The sequence below is a fragment of the Leptosomus discolor genome, chromosome 1 (assembly GCF_034619465.1).
Source record: "Leptosomus discolor isolate bLepDis1 chromosome 1, bLepDis1.hap2, whole genome shotgun sequence".
Classification (NCBI taxonomy): domain Eukaryota; kingdom Metazoa; phylum Chordata; class Aves; order Leptosomiformes; family Leptosomidae; genus Leptosomus; species Leptosomus discolor.
The window spans coordinates 162,053,733-162,067,089 of NC_141391.1; the positions used below are offsets into that span (position 1 = coordinate 162,053,733).

The 13,357-nt window shown below is 57.7% G+C and overlaps 1 protein-coding gene across 1 annotated transcript; it reads right to left on the reverse strand.

The window, feature by feature from the left end:
• Nucleotides 1-201: 201 nt before the first annotated feature.
• Nucleotides 202-1,296, reverse strand: LOC104353247 (endosome-associated-trafficking regulator 1-like). Its single transcript, XM_009959777.2, has one exon. It carries the CDS (start codon nt 1,294-1,296, stop codon nt 202-204), a length of 1,095 nt encoding a protein of 364 aa, XP_009958079.2.
• Between the last annotated feature and the right edge of the window lie 12,061 nt (nt 1,297-13,357).

Sequence of the window (13,357 nt, forward strand, 5' to 3'; positions counted from 1 at the left end):
AACAGTGCATCAGCAGCTAAAACTTCATCACTACCTGCAGTTTGTACTCAGTCACAAGAAAAGTATTTCCATGAAGAAGAAAGGCTATGAATCTGAACACACACATTCAAGCATGTGCGAGCAAACAGTTTTAATATAGGCCGTAGGGGGAGACCTGTGGACTCGGTCCATACACCCATCTGTAGGACCCACATATTGTTTTCATAGCTCTTTTTCTGCTTCAACCTCGAAAATTTTGCCGATAGATTTAAGGACCTCAGCAACAAAATGCAGCGACTGCACTCCAGCGGTAAGCTCTCTGATGGACCAGTTTGCACCCATTATTATCTCGTGGAGGTTCTGCAAGGCAAAGTCTGTGTTTTGCTTCACTGCCCCTAGGTCAGTCATTTGGCCCGCTCTTAGGTTTTCGTTCTCCACCTTGGAGCTCTCCAGCTCTTCCTGCAGAATAAAGATCTCCCGCTTCAGCTTCTCCACGTTGCTTTTTGCTTCCAGAGCCCTCTGGGTCATTAGCTGAAGACTCTGCTCGGTCTGCTGGACAAAGGACTGTAGCTTCTGGACTTCCCTCTCTTTGTCCAGGCTGGCCTTCAGCTGCCTCTCCAGCCTCTGCGCTGTGCATGCCTGGCTCTCCAAGGAGCTCTGCATGCTCCTGACCGCCCTCCTGAGCACTGCGTTCTCCTCCCTAAGCGTGTCGTAGGTTGGCTGCAGGGATGGGAACTCCCTGTCCCCGATGGCCTCCTTGTGCAGCACGTGGGGCTCCACTCCCCTGCTGCCCTCTGAGTACCCCCGATAAGGGTCACTGGCATGGGCCCATGGGGCAAAGGTATCCATCCCCAAGTCCTTGCCCACACTGCCTTGAAAAGAGCCACAGGAGCCATGCGGTGCCATACCCACAGTTGGGAGAACATGCGACTTTTGATGCACAGGAAGGTGACAGGTCCAGGGATGGTCCTCATCTTTGGCCAAGCTGCCAGGCATTTCCTTGCCTTTGTACAAAGGTGCCTGAAACTCCTCATCTTCCTCCTCAAGCTCCAGTGCATGCTTCACCAACCTCTTGGCATATATTCTGTTTTTCACTCCTTCATTTTTCACCATGTAAGACTGTCTGGGCTTTAGGGAAAATGGGACGGGTTCTCCCAGATCCTTCACCTGACAGTCATAGCTCTTGCACTGGGGTGGAGCATGTGCAGGGCAGCAGAAGTAGGTGAGGTGGTTATCATCGTTATCATCATCTTCCAAGCCTCGAGACTCTAAGCAGACCTTCTCCATTGTCCTAGAGGTGCCAAACAGCCATGACATTTTTCAGGATGCTTTGGGATGCAGCAACTGAGAGGATCCAAATTATCCTCCTGGAGCCCCGGTTATACAGGCAGGTGTCACTGACAAGCAGTGTGCCAATTTCTGCAGCCTCAGCGATGTTTGTAGGTGAAAAAGCAGTCACTGAAATCCTTCCTTTTAGATCACCAGGGTGTTTGGGAGAGAGCAGAGAGGAGGACCAACCAACTCTGTGTCTCTCTCAACCAGCTCTGCGGGGAGACCAAGAATCACCAAGGTCTGTGATCTCATCACATGACTTCGCAGCTGCGAGTTATGACCATGGGGGAGAGGAACCAATCAACAGCAAAAGCGCTTTTTTTTGCAGCGGGAGGATAAGCTGGATCCTCATGGCCGCAGAGCTGACTCCACCTCGAGGGTGCTGTTGCGGGAAAAAAGAAGGAACTCAGGAAACTATCTGAGACCTCCAGCATGCAGGGACCAGCCAGCCCCAGGCAGGCTATGTGGAGCAGAGGGGACAACCCTTCCCCACAGGCTACCGAGATATCTCCAGCAGCAAGATGAAGCCGGTGGCATTTGGTGCCAAGGCTCACCCTGGGCAGAGGCAGGAGACATCTCCAGCACTTTGGCAAGAGGCAATGCCCCGAGCTGGCCAGCCAGGGAGCCGTGGTGCTGTTGATCTGATTCATCCCCTGCTGCCAGCTGGCGTAGGGAAGCATTAGTAATACCGGGCGCCACAAATGTGGAGCGGCACGAGCCAGGAGACGAACGAAAATAAACCCACTTACCACTTCCACCCCAACACACCCCCACAGCGCGTGGTGCCGCCATGGGAAAGACAGACAGGCAAGCAAGAAGCCCTAGGCTGGGGACTGCCATTGCATTGGGCCAGCATTCGCATTAATCCCCCGGAGATGCCACACTGGGAGGTGATGTAGCCACCATCCCTCCTCAGCAGGTGGTGGCCCAGGGCCACTGCTGACATCCCTGCCTGCAGAATGGATGCCACCAGCTCGACAAGGCCAGAGGCTGTACCAGGAGCCTGAACCCTATGCAAACTCAGTTCAACCAGCTGTGAAATGGTCCTGTTGCTCTTTGGCAACCCGAAACACAAATGAGATGAAGGGGGAAGGTTCAGAGATGCTTCCAGCAAAAGGGGATGACATTCACATCCCGAACAGGCAGCCGCCTGTCACACAGATGAGGGGGAGGAAAGCCTGGTCGAGGACAGAGATGCGAATCCTGGAGCATCCCCAAGGACTGACCTTGGAGCTTGCCCTGCCTCCTGGGACACTGCCTCCTGTGGAGGGGGAAGCCAGGGAGTCAGTGGTGACTCCTGGGGAGTGGGATGAAACCACACTCGTGGGTGCAGCACAGGGCACCCTGGGAGATACTAGGCAGGAGGCTGCAGTCCGAAGAGTTTCTTCTCCATCCCCCTGCTGCCCTGTCTGCAGCATACAGGAACACTCACATATTTCACGGCCTGAGGAGGCCCCCCAGCACTCTGTGAAGCTGCTGAAATGTGGGCATTACGGCTGCTGTCTCGCAGCATTGAAGCTGTCGGCCATGTGGGTCTCCAGGGGCCAACAGCCACCTCCAGCCCTACAGATTGGGTTGCTCTTCCCAACCACTTTCCCCCTCCTGCGCCCTAGATTCATCAATGCTGGGGACACCACCGCCATGCTGCAGTCATCCCCACCTCGCTGGGTGACACCGCGCTCCAGCAGCACAAGCCATTGCACCGGTCCATGCTGCCACCCTGGCGCTGCTCTGACCCAGTGCAGACACGTGGGACTGGGCTGCTGCCACCCCTTTCAGAGAGATCTGCAGGCTAATAATGTCAGGGCACATGGTGCTGATGCAATGCCTCCATCACTCCATCCCCAGTATACGGTGCAGCGCCTCGCACATCCCAGGCTTTCTCCAGCCCCTGCCAGAGCAGATCATATATTGTCAATCCTTCCTTAAAATTGCAGTGGAAGAGTCTCATGAAACAGAACAGAAAAGTCCATGCTGAAGCACTCCCCCACTTGTCTTTTTATAACAACCATATCTGGTGCTCTGGGATGTACACCGTGAACGACGATGATGGAAAAATCCCAGGGTATTTTTACACTCTTAGTCTTTGCTTTATCTGGAGTCGTCTGGCAAATGCTTCCCTCCTGTCTGTGGTCAATACCGCAGCCGCTGGTTGCGCTGCGCTTCATGCCTTTATTCCTCTTACCGGCTGCGTAGCACCGTCTGGTTTTGAGAGCAGCATCCACAGACATATCCTGCTGGCTTGGGCATGGTGACAACACAGCAGACATCCTCTCTCCTCTTGGGGAGTCAGGGTGGGAACACCCACAGTAGAGAGGGCTTTGGCTTTTTGCAGAGCCTCGCAGACCCACGGCATTCAGTTTGTCCTCTCCATCCTCTCTGTGACTCCATGTCTTCTCCCCTTCTTCACAAATATTCCTGGGGTTCATGCCAGGGCTCATAGGGCAGCTCGGTGCTATGGGGCTGTCTTGCCACAAGAGACAATGGCTGAGCTCTCGCTCCTCCGTGTCGGCAGGGCTGGGTGCTAGGCGCTGTACGAGCGCACGCGAAGGCACAGTCACCGTGCGGGAGAGTTTTACCATATTAAAAAGGCAAGTGGCATATGGAAGGTGAGGGGAGGAAGCTGTAATCAACTCTATACCATTTTTATATACACACTTCTGCCTTTTCGTTCAATAATTATAAATAGATCAAGTAAGTGCCAACAGTCCCCATCTGCCCCGCAAGGCATGATCCGCTGACCAGTTTCTCTCTTCAGAAGAGGATTTTATTAATGTGCCTCTGCCCAGTTTATATTTTGGGGTGGAGTGAGAAGGGGGGATTTTTTTTTTTCCCCCCTGTGAAGCTCTGGAGCCTGGGGATGGGTAATACGAAAACAAAACAAAATGATTTGAAGTTAAACCATCTCAGTGTGTGACTCAGAGCTATTCATAGCTCCCTGAAGCCAGCTGCAGCAACGGAGCCAGAAGGATTCTGCCCGTATTATTATTCCAATTACCATCTGAATTAAAAGTTTGAGCAGTGATCAGCCCACATACTGACGGGAGGGGGAGAGAAGAAAGCGAAGGAGAGAAAGAGAGAGAGGAGAAAAAACAGATAAAAATGGGATCCACACAAAGGTCCCCAGGATGACAAAGTCGGGAAGAGGCACAGAAAGGTGACAGCATCATCTCCTGCCTCCTCCCACACCGCCCCGGCAATCCCTGCTCCGGCCGCACCACCCGGGCAATGGCAATGCAAGAGCAGCTGCCCACTCCCCGGGATCCCGTCTGAGAAGGGGGTTCCCCATGGCAGGGCTGGTGGGACTGGCATAGGCACTCACCCGCTCTCCTCCAGCCAAAACGGGGCTTGGGGGAAAAGAGGCAGGGGGGTGGCTGAGCAGGAATGTAAGGAGAGGATGCTGCTGGGGCAGCAGCTGGCGAGAAGTCCCTGCTTTTTCTTGTCGAGTGAGGTAGGTGGGTGTTACACTTCGTGGCTGGCATCGCAGGGAAAATTAACTGCTCAGAAGGCCCCTGGCCTTCCCTGGGTGGTGTTCTTGGCCAAAAAAAGAGCCAGGCTTTCGTGGCAGCCAGGGCACAGATCGTGTTCCACCTGCTCCCGAGGAAGCCCTGGGCCTGATGTACACCCCGGCAGCCATCCTGGCAAAAAAAGTGGACTAGACACCCAAAGGGTTGGTGCAAAACCCGCGAGAGCTGCAAAACCAAAGGCGCTGGGGTGTCTTCGAGGTTTCCACGTCCTGGGAGGCTGTGGTGCACCCAGGTTGCCTCCTCCAGCTTCCCAGCATGACTGAACCAGCAAAAAGGCCATCTCCCTTAACCCTCCCACCGCAGGAGCTCCCTTCATTGAGCAACCTGCCCTGCAGGAGCCTTGCCAAGACACAGCAGTGTCCCTGCTCCTCGGGTTCTCTCCAGCACAGAGCCCCTCCTGAGCCCGTGCCAGCTTGGCCAGGAGGGCTGCCCATGCGGGGCCTCTGGATGGCTTTCAGCTAGTCAGGGATGAGGATTGTTATCGGTACTCAGGAAAAGGGGGGCAAGGGTGGCTCACATCATCTCCCTGCCCACGGCGGTTGGGCTCCTGGCAAGGCAGGGACAGTCTGCTGGTGCCTCTGTAAAGTGCCCAGCAAGGCAGGCGCCTGCAAATGGGTTATGAACGGTGATAACAACAGCAACAGCAGCAAAGGGCAAGCAATACCCAGGGCAAAGCCTGCTCTGTGCCAAGCTCCCGACCGAGAGAGGCTGCAGCCACAGCTCCACACTCGGCTGCTGCATGAGGGCTGAGTTTCCAGCCCAGCCTGGCTGCTCAGCGCTAACCCATCAGCCACAGGGAAAGAAAAAATTACCCCCAAACCCCCTCCTTGCTGCTCTAACAAGGAGCCCAGCAGAGCCTCCTGAGGGGGTCTCAGCTTCTCCCCTTTCAGTCATGCCTGCTAGGCACCAGAAACAGAGCCGAGAGAGCATCCCAGGTAAGCTGCAAAACTGCACTCCCACAGAGAATGGATCGACTATTTCACTACAAGCCTGCTGACTTGTATTGTTGCAGCTGGCTCGGTCTGGTTAAACAAATGCACCTGAAAGACATCAAGCCTAAGTGCTGCCTGGCCACCACAGTATGGAGGACCATCCCCCCCTTCCTTCCCCCGGCCCCCAGCTCCACAACGTGGCAGGGACTGCCACAGCAGAAGGGCTTGGGCGCAGGGGGAGAGCGGTACGAAGCTGGACGCAGCAGCCGTGTTTGCACTCTGCTACGCCTGCAATATCCCCCCTGCCATCGTTATGGGTTGCTGTTGTATCCCTGCTCCTCCAGGCTGCAATGCTCCCTCCTGCTTGCGCCCTGCCTGCTCACCTGCCTCTCACCCGCTGGCACTCGGCGTTGCCCGCAGCTTCTGCCTGGTCACCTCCACCCCGACATGAGGCTCTTTCTTGATGGTGGGAATGATGGGGACATGAGAGGAGAGGACTTCTGGGGCTGCTAGGTCTAGTCCCATGGCAGGCACCACCTCTTCATAATGCCATCAAGCTTTTCGGAGGGATGAAGCGCCTGCCTGTCCAGCCTCTGAGATCCCCGGTGCCCTTCAGCCCCTGTGCTCACCGTGCTGCTGGTGAGGCCAGTCTATACAGCCCTCATGGGGCTATAGGGCTGTTTTACCCTCCTCTATAGCGGAGTCACTTTTGACATCCTCTTATCTATAAGTCTCTTTTTGGTTGGCCCCTCTGCATGGGTGCCTGAGCAGGCTGCCAGCTAACGCCATGGCCCGGCGCAGAAAGGGAGCAGGCTAGAAGAGAGCAAAGATGAAGGCAGAGGAAAGGAGAACAGGCAGCAGAGAGGCAGACAGGACGAGGCCGGCAGCTCATTGCACCAGTGCTGCTGCCACTCGCTGGCGAAGGAGGAAGGGAAAGTGAGGAGGGAGGCAGGAGAGGTGTCGGGGTCTTTTCTCCGAGCCTTTTGCAAAGGGACGGAGTGGGGGACGTTGCCTCCCTCGTTTTCGCACAGCACCAGGCTCCCTCTGAAGTGTTTCAGGAGAAATGTTGCCATAGAAATAGAACAGCCGTCCAGATTGTGAGGGGCAGGCCCGCCGCCATGGTGGCAGGGGCTGGCGCAGGCGTGGGCAGAGTGGCGGCAGGACTCCTCGGCCAGCAGAGTGGGGCAGCGCCGGGCTGGAGGGTACCTCGTCCTCCATCCTCCGCTCTCTCAACTCCAGTGAGAGTGGCAGTGGTGCTGCCGTCCCAGCGTGGCCAGTGCCAGCCCCAGGTGGCACCTCCTCCCCAAATGCACCGGTGGGTAAATGCCAAAACTGCCCCTGCAGACAAGCTGCCTGCCACCAGGCTCCCGAGAGGACAGGCATGAAGGTGTGTGGGTTTCTGGGGCAGTCAGGACAGGGTCACACTGCAGCCAGCTCCCATCCCTCATCCGCCCGGGCCATGGCACCACCTCCACTGCTGGAGAGCAAGCCTGAGAGGTCTGAAGGCGAGGACCAGCTCAAAGGTGGCCCCTGCCCATCCCAAGCTCCCCACTGCCAGAGGATCAGCATCTCTCCTGAGAAGGGTCTTCAAGACCAACTATTCCTGCTCAAGCCACCTTGTCTGAGGAGGAAAACCAGTGCTGATGCCTCCGAGGACTCCATGTGAGGCCCCTCCACCCTGGTAAGGGGCACGGGAGCAGCGCCGTCGAGGAACACGAATTTAGCCCGACGCGTTTTCGCAGCGCTGCGAGGCAAGCGCAGCTTCACTCGGTCCTTACCATTCACAGAAAAACAAGCTCCAGCGGGAGGCTGGGGAGCCACGCGCGTGAGCAAGGGATCGATCGCTAAGACACGAGCATCCATCTATTGATCCCCAGCTGCACTGTCGGGTTAAGCCAGCCCAGCCCAATAACGAGACAGGACAGTGGGAACTTGCTGAGGGCAGATTGCCATTAACCGCTCCGCTCTGCACTGATGTCAGAGCATGGCAGGCACAGGTATCCATCACCGTGGCCTCCTCCCCCTCGCTAGCACCCTCCCGCCAGCAATGCCACCCCAGGAATGCAGCTGCTGCCAGGGTGGTGGCCAGCAGCTGAGCTTGGGTTGGCTGAGCGGCCGGAGGGGCTAGCGGGGACCTGTCCTGCCAGGTAACCCCATCCTTTCCCAGCCACATCCTCGCTTCACGGCTTTGCTTGCAAACCACGATGGGGAGACTGCGAGGGGCAACGACCACTGCCAGCCCTGTGCCAAGTGCCACACATTGTGGTGCTCGGTCTTGGCACGCAAGGAGAGGGAGAGATGAAAGAGGAGAAAGGTGGAGGAGAGGGAGCCTCACTTTCCTCCAGATCAGCCCTTTCCAGCTCATCCTGTCCCTGGCCATCCGCACCATCCCTCCTCTTCTCCACCACCCCCTGTCCCTACCAGGCTCACATTTCCCTCCTAAGGCACATATTACCCCTGTACTTATTATTATTGTCAGTGGCTACAAACAGGGGTGGCCACGTGCCGGGGTGACTCAGGCATCTCTGGATGCCACTTCCAATGGTGAATGGAGAGGGGGCACATCCCCACGTCTTTGGTGAGACGTCCCCCCTGGGCTCCGGGTGACCCCAAGCCCCAGGTCCCTCTCCACACCTCCCACCTCCCGCAGACGCCTCCTCCCAAGAAGCTGAGGAGGGCACAGAGCGGGGGCTGAGGGTAGTCTTGGAGCCTTGTCACCTCCATCACGCGTCCCCCGTGTGCACTGTCACCATCTGCCCTTCACAGCCCACCCCTCCGAAAGGAGGAAGGAAAGAAGGGAGAGGCCCTGGAGCCACCATTTGCATTGCCACAGATGGAGACAGGGCTGGGCGGTGGGACGGGAGACTCCAGGCTCTCAGCAGAGGGATTTGGTTGTCTCCAGGTGATTTGCCCAGGAGGGAAGGCATTGGGGGCTGAAGGTGGCATCATGGACGTCCGAGGTGACCTGTCTGCCCCAACGCAAACCTGCCTGCCCATTCCCGCCCCAGCGGGGATGCCAGCCTTGCCAACAGGGAGCAAAGGCAGAGTTTCTCTGGCATTTTGCTCATGGCTTCCTCCTGAGCTACTTCACCAAACCCAGTATCCAGAAGACCCTTTACACCATGCCTGTCTGGGGGATGTTGGGCCATCACCATGCTGGGACTAGAAGAGCTGGAAAGCAAGGGAGAAGGGTACAGGTCTGGAGCCCAAAAAGCTCCATGGGCAGTGGGAGAGCCAACACAGCTGCTTCAGCCCCAGTTGCACCCGAGTGCTTCGAGAATGGGTCTCCAGCTCCGTTCCTCCCCGGGAACTGGCCGAGACCATTGCCCCCATGGAGCAGGAGAAACGAAAGATGCGAGACCCAGCCCTGGGCGAGAAGGTGCTAAGGAAACACGGGGAGCCAGAAAAATGAAGAAGTTACCTGCCAAGCGACCGAACTCAGGGCGGCGAGGGGTGGGCAGGGAAGTTGGGGAGGTTTACAGGCAGGTACCCACCCCTGCCCCTTGGCCCACGGCCACCCCGGTAGCCGTATATGCATACGATGTGCACACAGGCAACTTTATTATTCACTGGCACGCTCACATGAAGCCACGCATCTCTCCCTAAGTTATATTTATAGCTGTTCCTCAGAGCGAGCGCAGATGAAACAATACATTATTTTCTTAAGGAAAAAAAAAAAACCCTTCCCGGTCTCATGCTGGTGAGGGGAGCAGCGCACCCCGGCACCGCCTCTTACCCGGGTCCTGCCGAGGGCTGCCGCCTGCTCCAGCTGTGCCGAGCCAACATCAGAGGAAGGGGAAAGCGGCCGGTTTCTCCATCTCACCATGAAATGCCTCAGCCGGACCGGAGGAATCAGGCAGGTCTCTCTGCAGCCCTCGCTCGCTTCTGGCTTGGGTTGGTTTCCCCCCCCCCCCCCCCACCCGAGGAGCTACTTCTCCACCACGACCTGCTCCTCTCCTAACTCTGCCCTGCCCACGCCAGTGCTCTCCTCCTGCCTCTGCCTCTCAGAATTTTTCGCTCCCGGGAGCATCCATCCCACGGAGCACTGATGTGCCTTCGTGGCTCGGCGACGGGTTCAGGTCTCCCCCTCCTGCCTGGCTCCTTCCTTTCCTAGTGTTATTTGCCCTGTGCCCTTCGCTGCCCCCCTGCTCTAGTCCCCAAATCCCCCCTCTCCCTTCCACTCTTCCTCCCTTTGCGCTCCGCTCCCTTTCCCTGGCTGCCTCTCCCCCTCGCTGATTGCTATGCAGTCTGTAGCTGAGAAGTCAGTAACTCTGTGGTAGGATCCAACAGCTTTCCGCTACTTTAGCCCATCCTCGCGTGTGAGCTCAGAGCGGTGGAGGCACCGCTGCGGAGCCGCCATGGGGGAGACGAGAGCGCAACCATCGGCAACGGGAAGGGGACGGCGGGGCCACTGGATGCCCCCGGGGAGGTGAATCCTCCCGCTGAGCTGGCGCAAGGGACTGAAATATCCACTGTTGGGGTTTTTTCCCCACCTGGATTTGGGGTGCTGGGCTGACACCTCACCCTGAGCAAGGACCAGGGTCTCCTGGCTCGTGCAGAGCGCTTGCCATGGGCATCACCTCCCCGAATCCACAGCCCAGCCTCCCCACCCCACAGTGCTGAGGCCATCCTGCTGGGAGAGGCGATGCCAGGTAAGGGAGCGTGGGCAAGGAGAGGCTGGCCCTCAGGTCTCCAGGATGGTGCATGGCCACCCTGCCAGGAAATCTGTTCCAGAAACCTCCCCTGGATCTCCATGGCCAGCAGCATCTTGGGGGCTTTGAAGAGGTAACTTCTTGGTGGCAAGGCAAGGGGCCAGGGGACCCTGAGGCAGCAAAGCCAGAGTTTGAAGAGTGCCCTGACCCCCCCAGACAGTGGCTGTAGGCACAGGGTCCTGTGAACATCCCCATGCCAGGCCAGTGGGATCCACGGGCATGGTTTCCACCCGTGCCTCATCTGCCATCCCCAGTGTTCAGGCCTATGCTGGAAAGTCAAAAAGGATGAAAAAAACGCTCTTTGAGTGTCCCCTGGGTCCCAATCCTGCAATGATCATGACCCTCGTTCCCAAAATCACCCCAAGATCTGCTGGCACATGGGGTGCCCCTTCACACAACACAACACACTGAGGGGACCGCCGTCCCCCACCCGGCATTGGCAAGCACCGCAGTGGCGAGCATAGCCCACTCTCACCTGGCAAAGCCACCCTAGGGGAAGCAGAGGGTGTTTTCAGTAGCTCTCCCCACAGATGAGCAGCTGCAAATGGGGAGTGTGTCAGCATCCTGCTCCAACCAGCTCACCCCAGCCTGTTCACAGCTGCTCACCACTGCTCAAATGGGGGGTCCTGGGGAGCCGCAGCACCTGGATGGAGCGGGGCCAGTCCACTTGCTGCAGCCATTCCTACGGGGACTTTGTTCAGGTTCAGGAGGAGACCTGTTTTCCCAAAAGCCCTGTCCCCAGGGCCTGTGAGGCTTCTTCCCAACAGCTAACAGCAGGGAGCTGAACAGGTGCCCTGTGGCAAAGCGTACCAGACCTCTGGCACCACGACAGGCCTTTTTCCTCCGTGTAGTAAAGGGATGAATATGCTTTTGAGACATCTTGCTCCTTCCTGGGGCAGACAAAGCCACCAGGCACCTGCGCACCCCTGCAGCCACCTTGGCTTCAGGATGGATTTCACCCTCTACGCCTTTTGCTCCTCCTCATCAGCTCCCCTGGAGACCTCACCATGTTTCCCTCCACCTGGCCAGCAAGAGGATGAATAGCTGCAACTTGTCCATGGCATGGCACCCTGGTGTGGCCAAGAGGCAGCCGGCATGGCTGGGACCATCAAGAGGGACATGAGGACATTACATGGAGGATGCCACCAGTCCTTCACTGTCCTTGTGCCCCCGGGGTGCCATGCCCCGGCCACCCCAGGCCCGCCGGCCCCAGCAGCGGGGTGGCTCACACTCACCACCCCCGCCCGTCTCCACCAGCACCGTCTTTAATAAGAAGCGTGGAATATTTTAGCACCTATGGAAAAGCCACCACAGACGGTGGTGGCAGCCGTTGCCAGGGAGACGCTCCCAAAAATAGTCCCACTCCGCCAACCTTTCCCGATGCTGCTGTGGGGATGAGGAAGGCAGAGGGATGGAGGGATGGAGGGATGGAAGGGTGGAGGGATGGAGAGAGGGATGGAGGAAAGGAGGGAAATGGAGATGGAGGGAGGGAGGGAGGGAGGGAGGGAGGGAGGGATGGGTGGATGGATGGATGGATGGATGGATGGATGGATGGATGGATGGATGGATGGACGGATGGACGGATGGATGAATGTTTGGAGGGATGGACGGAGGGATGTAGGGAGAGGAATGGAGAGGTGGATGGAGGGGGAAGAGGGAGCTCCTGAGAAGGTAAGCGAGTGCTGCCTGACCCCTCTCCTGCCTGGGGTTGAAGGCAAGCACAACCCCCATGCCAGCGGCCCCTGCTTGGGCACCTATGGTCCCGCTTTCCTGTGACACCAGCTAAGCCAGCATGGACGCTCAAGCCCTCTCTGCCCTGGGCAGGTCTGAGTTTGAGTGTTTAAACCAGGCAACACAGCTTTGGACTCCTTAGCACCTGCCAGGCTCCCTCTGCCATCCTCCTCCGACCATCCCATCTCTGTCTCCAGTGCTCCAGGACTGCCCTGGCTGAGCTGTCCTGGTCACAGGGGCAGAGGCGGTAAGAGATGGAGGTGGCCCGTGGTGCTCAACTCCACCATGTTCCCCAGTCTCTCCAGGAATGACAAGTCACTTCCCTCTGTGGGATGAATCCTGGGGGCTGCCTGCTTTCCCCAGTGGGGGGTTTGGATGTGGCCTGAGCCACAGCCTGCAGCAGAAATGGGGGGGACTCCCAGCTGAGCACCTCCAGGGGCAAAAGCACAGAAACCTTCCTGGTGGCAGGAAACAAATGCTTTAGTGGGAAGGAAACACCCTTCGCCCTTCTTCTCATGCCATTGCCACGGCCTGGCAGGGCAGGCGGAGGTGGAGAAGGGCCCTCGATGGAGCTGCTGCTGCCTGGCCTAGGGGCTCTGCAGGAGAAGGAGCCTCCTCGACCAGCGAAGGCAGAGAGGGAAACCCAAAAATAGAACTGAAGGGGGGGGGGGGGGGGAGGAAAAAAAAGAAACCAAACAACCCCAAATTCTTGTTTTTAATGCCAAATCCCAGCTCGCTCGCCTCCCTGTCACCCTGGCGATATTCCTTGCGGTCGCCATGGAAACAGGAGGCATGGAGAGAGCATCACCGTGCAGGGCGGTGGCAGCACCCGGCATTATTTCGGGAGGCAGGGAGACACCCGGTGCAAGGCGCTTCATGTTGTGGCAGGGAGGGAGGAGGGAAGGTTTATTTTTACTTGCTCTCACTTCATGTGTCAGTTTTTCCTTCTCTAAGCGCCCGGGTGCCCCTCGCCCTCCTGGCAGCTTTCCCACGGTCCTCCCTCACGCCACACGAGGATGTCCCATGGGGAGACCCCAGCCCCAACCACCATGTCCCAGCTAGGTGAGCTCGGTTGGGCTGCTCCCATGAAGTTCCTCTGATGGTCACCTCAGCTGGCAGTTCCTGGTGCCACAGCAGGAGATAA

Excerpts from the sequence above, each read along its gene's own strand:
- LOC104353247 (XM_009959777.2), bottom strand. The coding sequence starts at position 1,296 with ATGTCATGGCTGTTTGGCACCTCTAGGACAATGGAGAAGGTCTGCTTA.